At 41.0% G+C, this 12,039-nt stretch overlaps 1 protein-coding gene across 2 annotated transcripts in view; it reads right to left on the bottom strand.

Annotated features, from left to right (window-relative positions):
* grid2ipb (glutamate receptor, ionotropic, delta 2 (Grid2) interacting protein, b) overlaps positions 1-8,051 on the bottom strand; it is a 41,425-nt gene extending 33,374 nt beyond the window's left edge. For both annotated transcript variants that reach the window (XM_088323849.1, XM_088323850.1), the window contains exons 1-4: positions 7,687-8,051; positions 4,951-5,204; positions 3,079-3,399; positions 1,650-1,804 (exon numbers count right to left, since the gene is read on the bottom strand). In XM_088323849.1, the coding sequence (XP_088179975.1) occupies positions 1,650-1,804; positions 3,079-3,399; positions 4,951-5,204; positions 7,687-7,771 (815 nt within the window). In that variant the 5' untranslated portion in view covers positions 7,772-8,051. The remainder of the gene's footprint in view (positions 1-1,649; positions 1,805-3,078; positions 3,400-4,950; positions 5,205-7,686) is intronic.
* Positions 8,052-12,039: the final 3,988 nt, after the last annotated feature.

The raw sequence follows: 12,039 nt of genomic DNA, 5'->3' as shown, positions 1-12,039 counted from the left end.
ACTTATTTTCACTTACTTAGTACTTATTACTCATTTAGTACTCACTACATATGTACTGACGGCTTCATTCTTCTTGGCCACCTCGTGGTGTCACAAGACATGCAGGGTGAGAAAAATTACATATATTTATTCATTTACTAGTATTATTATGGGCTTCATTCTTTTCTGCCCCCTTCTGGTCACCTGACAAACTGTCAATAAACCTGTCAATAAAATGTCGAGAGTGCAGCAAATCGGGGAGAGAGAGTGTAAGTGCTGCTCCTCCCGTATGTATAAATCAAGCTTGAGTGTCTTTGCTTTTCTGGATTGAACGAGGCTCAAAGAAAAGGGCAGATGGAACACACCTAAACATAAAATGAACTGAAGACTAATCTGGTCCTAAAATAAATCCCTGTGGATTAGTGATTTGTTTGCTTCCCGGATTTTGTTCCAGACAACATAACGATTGTCTTTTTCTTCTAGATCAGGGGTGGAAATCCACGGCCCATGGGCCACATGAGCCCCTCAGGCTTTTTATCTGGCCCAAATGGTCAAAATATGATGATATACTGTATATAATTGTAAGTATAACATTACGAATAACAAAGTTTTGGGGGGCCAATTTCGACCCAAATGTCCCTTTTTGTGTTTACAACAAAATACTTCTAAATAAATAATACAGAAATATTACAAAAAATACTATAAAACCAAATATCAGATTTAGTGCTTGAAAACACGAACCTGATATATTATTTTGCTTTCATTCTGAAAAGAAAAATATACTATATAAATGCTACAAAAATACTACTACAGTAATCCCATAAAACAAAAATACTACTCCGGAAATATTATGACAAAAATACAATGACAGCAATATTACAAAAACACGGAGGAGATACTACAAAAATACTACGATGGAAATACTACAGAAATACTGCAGAAATATTACAAAAATACCACTCCAGTAATATTATAGAATACAAACACTAGTTCAAAAATATGATAAAATCAATACTACATAAATATCACGACAGAAACACTGTTAAAAAAACAATAGAAAAAAATAATAGAAATGCAGATTAACTACAAGAATACTATGGAAATACTAGAAAACTACTCCAGAAAAACGACTTCAATACTAGAAAAATACTATAATAGAAAGACTACAGAAATACTAGAAAATTACTAAAGAAAAACTACATAAATACTAGAAAAATACTACTGAAGAAATACTACCCAAATTCTTCAAAAATGTGACTTCAGAAATACTATTACAGAAATACAACAAAAATACTACTACAGTAATACTCCCAATATACTGAAGAAATGCTATGAAAAACTACAGAAATACTACACAACTACACAACCAAATTAAGTGCTTAAAACAGGGATACATTGTTTTGCTTTGAAATATGAATATTTCCAAACCAATTGGATAAAATTTACCTATTTAAAATCATGTATAAAGAAATGTATCTTGTAGATGTCTGCATGTATTTATTCATAAATGAAAATAACGCTTAGGTCTCCCCTTGGCCAGATTTTTTTAACCCCATGCGGCCCGCCACTCCAAATAGTTGCCCACTCCTGTTCTCGATGGAGACCAAAGAAGTTTGCCCCCCCTCAAAAGAAAGATCTGTTGTCATAGCAACTGGGTTTTGGAGCCTCACCTGAGACTAGAGATGAGCTCCCGTTGGTCATCAGTGATAAGGATCTCCGGCAAGATGGAGGCCAACCAGTCCACGTCCTTCTCTGCTGCATATTGCTTCAACACGCTGAAGAGTTTCTCCTTCACGTTGGGATCGTCGCTCAAAATCTGCTCCACCTAGTGCTCATTTAAGAATCGTTTTACATTTTTTTAGGGGTACTTCTTTTGTATTACCCAGAAGAAATCTGGCCATTCATGTTAATTCCCTCTAAGAAAGGGGTGGTGGATTTGCCAGCGAGTACCGGCTAGCTCAAAGGACAACATGAGCAGCCAATAGGTTTTTTGAAAAATGGCTCACCACACTTAAATGGTTTAATATTTTTTGTAATTTAAATAAATGTCCTAGTTTTTGAGTTGGGGTACATCCATCCGTTATCTGCACCACTTATCCTCACCAGGGTTGCGGGGTGTTGGAGCTCTTCCTGTCATGATTACTGATGTGACTCAGCTGTGCCCGCTCTTTTGGCGCCAGCTGCCGCGGGTTCTGATTGGCTCTCTGTCAGTATTTGAACCCAGTCCTGTCAGTCACCTGTTGTCAGTCCATCTGCGAATCTCCGTGTAGACTAGGCAAGCCTTTTTTGACCCTGACTCCCGCCTGTCCCGTTTTGGCTCCCGTTTGTCTGTGGTTACGACCCACGACCTCAGAACTGTGCCCCGGATGCGCTAACCACTCAGCTGCCCTGCTTTTCGGACCAAATTTTTAAGGTAATTATGAACAAATCATGATTTTAGGAATCAGGTTGTTTTTAACAAATACCTTATTGTTTAGTCTGACAGTTTTGTATAAAATAGGGAAAACTTTGAGTTGGTGAGTACAAATCAACATACTTTTAGAATCTTGTAGATACATTACGAAATTTCTAGTGGTTAAGTCAAGTCAAGTCATGTTTATTTGTTTATTTGTATAGCCCTTAATCACAAAGAGTCTCACTCTGTTGTTTATTCTTTTCTTTTTGTTTTTGGCTAGTAAAGCTTTGTACTGTACAGTAACTTCATCATTTGCTTTTCTCTGTTCTTATTTCTTGTGTCATTTATACTTTGTGGTATATTTTGAAGCATTGACTGAACATTAGTGTACCTACAGGGCAGTTGCAGTTGATTTAACGGGGGTTTGGTTGCATTTGTTGACCTCGGAACAGATTATTCCCGTTTCAATTGATTTCAATGGGAAAATGTGTTTCGGTTTACAACAGTTTCATTATACAACGTCACTGCTGTAACCAATTAGATTCATAAGGTAAGTAAAGCTACCACTTTATTTAAAAAGTCCTTGTTTCCCTTGTGCTTCTATCAGCATTGGTCTTGAGGACCGCATTTAGCCCCTGGGCCATGAGTTTCACATGTGTGTATTATAGGTTTCCAAGACCAACCCAAACCAGCAAATCACCTACTTTCCTATTGAACTCCAAGGCCTTGTATTTGCGGTCCCCCCTAGCGCCGTCCCATTCGGCCTGACTCCCTTCGGCAGGTCTCCTTCGAGCGCCGAGGCCCAGAACGCCCAAACGCAATGTCCTCCCCTGCGAGGACTTGATGAGGGCGGCCGCCATCTCGTGCCGCCTGACCGGAATGCCGTTGACTTCCATGACGCAGTCTCCCGCCTTCAACCCGGCACGGCCGGCCGGGGTGCGCGGCGAGCAGTCCTCCACCAGTAGGGGGCAGTCTCCCACGATGGTGAACCCGAATCGACCGTCGGGACCAGGTATGATGTCCATCTAGGGGATAGAAATAAGCGATACTGTAAAAGAAAAGTGGAAAAATTGGAGTACTGTAATCTCTCGTAATTCACGGCTTCAATCCATCGTGGGTTGAAAAATATTCAGCGATACTTTGTCGCAGCAATACGGCCGGGAGATCACATTTTTCTTGGGTCTGGCGCCATTCTGTCCACTAATTAGTGAACTGCACTCATGCTGATGCGATCCATTATCCACAAAAGCATATTCCTGCGAGCAGGTTCCGGCTGGACGCTATTCTTTGGGTCCCGGCATCTCTTTTTTACCATTCTGTCCACCAAAAAATGAATTGAAGTCGTGCTGCCGTGATCCATTATCCCACATCGCATGTTGCTGCGTGAAAGGGCTGGCAGAGCACAATACTTTTGGGGCCTGGTGTCTCTTTTTGCTGTTCTGTCCACCAACAAGTGAACTGCACTCGTGCTGCCATAATCCATCATCCCCGATTGAATATTGCTGTAAACAGGGGCCAGCAGAGCATAATTTTGGGGGGGCCTGGTGTCTCTTTTTTGCTGTTTTGTCCACTTAAATGCGAATTGCACTCATGTGGCCACAACCCATTATGCTCAATTGCATTATTCCCCAAGTGAGAATCAGCAGAAGGCACTTTCGTCATGAGGGCTGCCATTCTGGCCAGAACAAATTGGAATGTACAGTTGTGGCTGCAAACCATTATCCCTGAATGACTATTGCTGAGAGCGGGGGCCAAGAGAGCAAATTTGTGGCATTTCTTTTTGTTCTTTCCACTTACAATAAATAGCACCCGTGCAACCTCCATCCATTATCCCTGGTCACTTATTGGGCCAGCAGAACACTTTTTTTTTCCAGTTCAGGTCGCTAAAGCATGTCATCATGACCTGGCTAAAATGTATTGGAATTTACAGTTGTGGCTGCAATCCATTATCCCTGAATGTCTATTTCTCAAAGCGGGGGCCAAGAGAGCAAATTTGTGGCGTTTTTTTTGAGACATTTTTGTGATTAAGGGCTATATAAATAAATTTGACTTGACTTGACTTGACTTCTTTCCACTTGCGATTAATTGCACCCGTACAACCCCAATCTGTTATTCCTGGTCACTGTTTGGGCCAGCAGAACACTTTTTTTCCAGTTCAGGTTGCTGAAGCATGCCATCATGGCCTGGCTAAAATGAACTGCCCATTTCTGGCCGTGATCCATTATCCCCAGTCAACTATTTCTGTAAGCAGGGGCCAAGTGAGCAAATTTGTTGTATTTTTTTTTCAACTCCTTTCGCCTAAAATGAACAGCACAGGTGCAGCCGCAATCCATTATCTCTGGTCACCTTTTGCTGCAAACGGGGGCCAACAAAACACTTTCATTATCAATTCAGGTTGATCTAAGTGTCCAGCTTCTTCCGTTCTGGGTTTTGCCATTAGTGGCTCTTCCAGATTACACAGCAATATCAAAGATTTTCGCAAATCGTGAGAGGTTCTGATCCCTAATAACTGCCATGAACGAGAGACTACAGTACTGTAAAAGTCAAAAGATGGGGAAATCTGCTTGGTGTCAAACCTGCTGTATTCGGGACACCACACCAATGCTGGGTGGGATGTTCTTCTGAGTTTGGGCGATGGCGACGACGGCTTGCGGGCCGAGCGTCGACACGTTGTGGCCTTCGATTTCCAGAACTTGGTCTCCGGCCTGTAAGCCGGCCAATTGAGCGCTGCTTCCTTCCTCAACCCACAGGATGTAACTCGGCCCGTCGCCGCCCAGCTGGAATCCAAAGTCCTCAGGCCAGCCTTGGTTGGATGTCGGCATGCTGAGGACTTCATGGGGGGCACAAATTATTATGTTAATATACCACGGGTCAGCAACCTCAAATTTTGAAAACACCATAACGGACCATTGAACATATGTCTGGATCCGCAAAAAAATTAAAAGACTCATGAAAAATTATTTTTAATTTAAACTAAAAGGTGATTCATACATACATTTTCAGACATTTTTGAAAAATCTATAGGGAGTCACCAGGCACTGGAGGCTTTAAATCCTGCCCGACCTGCAGGTATTCAAGCCCGACCCTGCCTGAGCCCGACCAATTACCTTGATTTGAGGGACCGAGCCTGAAGCAAACCCAAATTTTTCTATATATTTTTGTGAGGACTCAGGAGGAAGAGGGGTGTTTGTGATCGTGATTTGCCCCATGTTTCGGGCCAGGTTCAGTTTTAAGGTTTTACCTCTGGGCAGCACTAAAGAGCCACATGCAGCTCTAAAGCTGCAGGTTGCTGACTCTTGTTAAATGTAAAAATGAATATTTTATTTTTGTTAGGTTTTGAAGTCTATTTTATTTCTTAATTAAATAGACAAAAAATCAATAAACATATTATAGTCTTTTTTTTTTTTTAATGATTATATTTATGTATTTCATTTTATATTCACGTATATATTTTTTTCGTCAATTGGGTAAACTAAAAAAATAAACATTTTGAGTTTTCTCCCCTGTTTAATTTTGTCTTTATTTAATTAAAAAATTAATTATATTACTCAAGATATATTATACATTGTTTTTATCTTGATAAAATTGTTGTTTTATTTTGTATTTGTTTAAATATTATTTGTATTTTATTTTTTAGGATTTTCTTGGGATTAACTAACTGATGGATAAATTAAAAATATTTTCAAGCTTAGCTTAATGCACCAATGGGAAATATTTGACCGCTAAATGGCACTGTGTTGTTTGGTACGAGCAATTGCCAGTGATACACGGCATAGCGTGGCAGCAGGATGCCGGAAGAACATGGCGCCAATATAAGAGGGGATTCCACGGTTAAAAAGAAATACGCATTTCTTTACCTATGATTTTTTATAAAAAATGATATTGGTATGATTGTACTTAAATTTAGTATTCAAATTTTTAACTGATTGTAATATTTTGTACCACTAGGAGGCACTAATTACACTATTACACAATGTCCCTTTAAGAAAATAGTCATTTTTATTTTCTTTCTTTCATATTTTATTATTATTAGTTTTTATTTTTTCAATTAGATTATTAAGATGAATAAAAAAAATATTTAGAAATAAATTTAAAAAAAGTTTTCAGTTTAATTTTGTATTTTTCTTTTAATTCAATTAAATTTTTAGATTATATCTATGAACTTAAAATTCCATGTAAATATATTAATCAATCTCTATACGTCATCAATAAACATTTACTGTCAGGAACCAGAAGAGGATCTGGACCCAAACGCGTGATGTTCTCACACAATCCTTTTATTTTACGGGAAATGGGGAGTCATGCACGTTAGGCAGTGGTCTGGCGTGGACAGGAAGACAGGAAGCCAGAGGCCGACGAGATCGATTCCAATTGCCTAGACAGATGGAGTCGATACTGGACGGGACAGACAAGATTGATAATGAACCAGGATATCGAAATGAACAGGACAAACAAGACGGGAACAAAAACTGGATAGACGGAAACTGGAAACCGATATTTAACAGGACAGAATAAACGGGAACAATACCGTACAGGAAATGCCAAAAGGAAAACAGGACCGAGTCAGAACCCACGTCTAGCGGGGCAGAGGTTCGTTGACGGACTGACAAAGGAAAAATGAGAGCACTGAGCTTAAAAAGACGGAAAGCCAATCTGTCAATGAACCGCAGCTGGTGCCACATGGGCAAGGCCAATTGGGCGCCATGGCAACCGTGACATTTACTGCTGAGAAGCTGCAATTGGAAAAATTTTGAAATCTTGATGAATGATTAATCGATTAAAAACAGTCGCTGACTAATTCTATAACTAATTAATTACTTATTAATAGCTTAGTGTTTGAACTTCTACAAAATATCCCTATGTCCATAATGTTAAAGACATTAAAGATGAGTTCTCAGTCAATTTTGCCGAGTATTGCTACACCAAATATTATTTCAATTATCGATCAATTCATAATTAATTAGTCAGTTCACCTATTTATTGATATTTTAGGAAAAGGACCTTGGCAGCCTCTCGTCCCTCGTCAAAAATAAATCCTACCCAAAGACAGCGATGCATTCAAATCGAGCGACACCGCACAGAAAACCTCCATCGAAAAATCCCCAGAAATCCAATGCGGTCCGCCCTAGCTCCTTCTGCCACCTCGGAGCATACTCCAAACTCGATGACTAAAACGTGACATGCGCCAGAGGTTCCTGACCTGGTTCATGAACTACACACGAACCAATTCAACAGAGTCTTCACGGAGTAGAAGACCTCGATTAGCCTGCCAGACGAGAACGAAAAGAATCGAGAGAAAAAAAAACACTCACAGAAATCTTTGGTCTGACACTTGGAGCTCCGTTTGCTCTGGCGTAACGAATGCCTTCCTTTCTTGTTTTGCAAAAACTTCTTCATTTTCAGCTCTTATTTGTAGATCCAGTGAGACTAAACCACCCAACCACGCCTTGCCCGATTCCTGACTAACTGAGTAAGAACCGGTTCCTTGTCTCATCCCGGGACGCTGAGAGTGTTAATCAAGAAATCTGGGACGCTTGGAGATTCTTAATAATTCACTCTCCGAAAAGGCGATTGTGAGGCCCGGTTTTGCTAAAAATACACCGACGTGTCTTTTTCCGCCCCTCGGAGGGACCGGTCCTGGCCCAGAATCACTCCGTTGAAGTAAACGAAGGCTAATTGGAACAGCACCCTGGAATTCTGCTAGCCGCGTTTAAGACACCGGACTATGGGATTAGACGGATTATCTGTTGAAAACTGCCTCCGCTTTATAGGGTTGCAACCAGGGATCCACGTAATGATATTGGCTGGTAGTGATAAAACTGAAAAAATGGCCCCACGGTTATTGACTTGATAAAGAATCACTTAACGCCACGCTATAATATTCAATAAAAGCAAACTGATAGTAAGAATTTATATTCCTCATTATAATCTATTTGGATTTTCCATAGAAGAACCGTCTCCTCTCTATCTTTTCATAACGTGTACGATGCACTGAAAATATTCAGTATACTGAACAACAATATGTACAGGCTGTTGGGATTTTCTTTTCACTAGAAGTAGTAGCACAACTTGGTGGTGTCTCCTCTTTACCTCTTCATAATGTGCACGTGGCACCGAAGAACTTTTGCATTATCAATCCAATGGCTCAGGATGTTTACAGGCTGCTGTGATTTTCCAGAAATAGAGCAACAACTTGGTCATTTCTCCTCTCTACCTCTTTATGATGTGCGAGAGTCACTGGAGCGCTTGGCCATAACTGTCAAGGCTGCCCATTGCCCTCACTTGGCCCCGCAGCTGCGGCTCGTTGCCTGATTGACTTCCCTCCTATTTAAGATCAGTTCTCTCACTCACCCCTTGTCAGTCCGTCAACAAACCTCTGCACCTGCAAGATGTGGCTTTTGACTCTGTCCAGTATCCTGCTTGTGTATCCTGTCCGGTATCGATCCCGTCTATCTGATCCTGTTTGATATCTGTCACCAGTGTCCGGTATCGATCCCGTCTGTCTCGTCCTGTCTGATATCTGACTCCAGTCTCCAGTATCGGATATCGATCCCGTCTATCTCGTCCTGTTTGATATCTGACTCCAGTCTCCAGTGACTGGTATCATTCCCATCTGTCTCTGTCTGATATATTGCTACAGTCTCCAGTATCGGGTATTGATCCGGTCTGTCTCGTCCTGTCTGATATCTGTCTCCAGTATCCGATATCGAGCCCGTCTGTCTCGTCCTGTCTGATATCTGACTCCAGTCTGGTATCAATCCTGTCCGTCCCATCCTGTCCGATATCGATCCCGTCCGTCTGGTATCTGCTCGTGTATCTGGTATCGATCATGTCTGTCCCGTCCTGTTCGGTATACACCCCATCCGTCCAGTATCTGCTCGTGTATCTTGTATTGATCTCGTTTGCCTCTGGGTTCCTGTTTTGTCTTTCTTCTTCCGCCCAGCGATCGCCGAATCACTGGCGTTTGTATTCATGCACATGACTGCCCCATTCCCATAAAATAAAGCTTGTGTGAAAACGTTACGCATCTGGGTCCACCCCCTGTTCTGGTTCTGACAATAACCAGTTGCATGGCTCAGGATGTGTACTAGCAGTGGGGTTTTTTTTTCGATGAAGGAAGTAGCACATTGTATGGTTGAGGCACTTGGTCGTGTCTCCTCTATACTTCTTCATAATGTGTGCGGAGATACAGTAGTACCACATTTTGTTCGTGTCTCCTCTCTACCTCTTCATAATTTGAACGAGGCACTGGAAATCTAGGTGATTGTAAGTAGTATGGCTAAGGATGTTTACAGGTTGTTTTGGGTTTTATTTTTTTATACAGAAGTAGTAGCATAATTTGGTCTTGTATCTTCCCTACCTCTTCATCATGTGCGCGAGGCACCCGAGAGCTCTGGTATAATCATTCAAATAGCTAGGGAGGTTTACAGGCTTCTGTGATTTTTGTTTTCTACAGAAGTAGTAACACAATTTGGTTGTGTCTTCTCCCTAACTCGTCATAATGTGCGAGAGGCACCGGAGTTCGCAGCAATAATCAGTCCTACGGCTCAGGATGTGTACAGGTTGTTGTGATTTTCGTTTTCTGTAAAAGTAGTAACACAACTTGGTTGTGTCTCCTCCATACTTCTTATTGTGGGGAAAGCATTGGAGAGCTTTGCAAATCACCAGTCGCGTGGCTCAGGGTGTCTACATTCTGTTATGCTTTTTCTATAAAAGTAGTGCCACAACTTGGTCGTGTCCACTCTCTAACTCTCCATAATGTGCACGAGGCACCGGAGATCCTCGGCTTAATTCGTCGCATGGCTCAGGATTAGCACAGGCTTTTGAGATTTTTGTTTTCTAAAACTCAGTCTACCCTCTCTACCTCTCTGCAATGTGCTCGGGGTTTTTGGACTTTAGCTAGTACATTAAGTGCTGTTTTTTCATTTTTATTTCATTACAGTTACTAATTTGTTCAGCTAAGATAAGAAGGAGGGATATCTTTTTCTTAACCAAGGCATGTGTGACATTAGGTATTGGAGTCGCTAATAGTGCTCATTTTCAATATTTTAAAATCAAGTCATTGTTATTTGTATAGCCCTTAATCACAAAAAGTCTCAAAGGGCTGCACAGACAATACACAGACATTATTAACAGTAAATATAGGTAATAACAGAACGTCTGGTTGACAGCTTCCTTAGGTCAACGTGCATAAGCAATTGAATAAAAGTGTGTTTTAAGCCTAATTCCAAACAATTCCACTAAGGTTGCAGATCGAATCTCAGAGGAAAGAGAATTCCACAGCACCATGGCCAAATTGGCCAAAACCTGCAGATTTCTTCTTGGCTCTAGGGATCCTTTTGTCCAATTAAGAAATAATAATACTCAAAATGGAGCTAAATGAACTGTTCATATCAAACATTTTCAAATTAATAGTCAAATGAGAATAGAAAATATTGTTAAAATTATAAAATTGTATATCTAATGAGCAAAATGTTTCCCCCGTTTGCAATACAGCATTTAATTAAAATAAAAGTTGGGCAGCTAAGCCACTCGATAAGAATGAGTGATCTAGTTATCTTAGCACACTCATGTGTAACTTTCAGTATTGGAGCACTTGTATTATGTTTGGAACACATCCATAATCACTTTCTGCAATAGAATTCATTTTTTATTCTAGTTTGCGTTACAAGAATAATATTGTATAAAGTATTATTTTCAAGCATGCATTTTCGTACCTTATGGACGACATCAAGAGCTCCGGGACTTCTGTTTTTATTTTTATTTTTTTATTTTGGCAACATGAGCTGTAATATGAGTGCCGGGACAAGACAGAAACCAGATCCAGCAAGTGTCGTGTGATGTGTTGTGGTCTTTATCTGGCAGTAGATGGCAATGTCAAACATGGAAAACAACACGGTCAAGGTTCATTATATAAGACTTATATAGAAAATATATAACCACAGGAGTTATTATTTGGTTATAGTTATAGTGTTCATGTTTTTTTCAACTCTGTTATAATCTGTTTTTTTTCGTTTGTTTGTTTCAATGCATTCATCCATTATCTGCACCACTTATCCTCAGTAGGGTCACGGGGGTGCTGGAGCCCATCCCAGCTATCTCCGGGCAGTTGGGCAGGGGACACAGGGACAGACTACTCACTTGCTCATTCACACCTAGGGACAGTTTGGACCGACCAATTAACCCGAATTGCATGTTCCCAGAGGAAAGCCACGCAACCACGGGGAGAATATGCAAACTCCGCCGCCGTGCCGCCCTGTTTCAATGCCTCTTTCCTCAATTCATCATTAAAAAAAATATAAATATCAAGACGAAAAAGTATACCTTGAAAATTTGGTTTATGGTTTGTGGCCGCTATGTTTATTTGTTTGTTTGTTTGTTTGTTTAAGTGATTACCTATCCATCCATCTACTTCTACCCCCCCCCTCTCCCGCTTTACCTCCTCTCTCTATCTCTCCCTCTCTCTCTCGCACCGCCCCTATCTTTCTTTCTCACTCTCCCTCACACTACCTGCCCTCTCTGTCTCTCCCCCCTCTCTCTCTCTACCCCCTTCTATCTCTCACTCCCCCTCACTCTACTTGCCCTCTCTGTCTCTCCCCCCCTCTCTCTCTGCCCCCTTTTATCTCTCACTCTCCCTTCCTCTACCTCCCCTCTCTCTCTCTCTC

Source organism: Urocampus carinirostris, chromosome 19, assembly GCF_059441175.1.
Source record: "Urocampus carinirostris isolate Australia breed hairy pipefish chromosome 19, RoL_Ucar_1.0, whole genome shotgun sequence".
Taxonomy (NCBI): domain Eukaryota; kingdom Metazoa; phylum Chordata; class Actinopteri; order Syngnathiformes; family Syngnathidae; genus Urocampus; species Urocampus carinirostris.
Note: the sequence above shows the minus strand (reverse complement) of the source record. Positions and strands in the feature narration are given on the sequence as shown.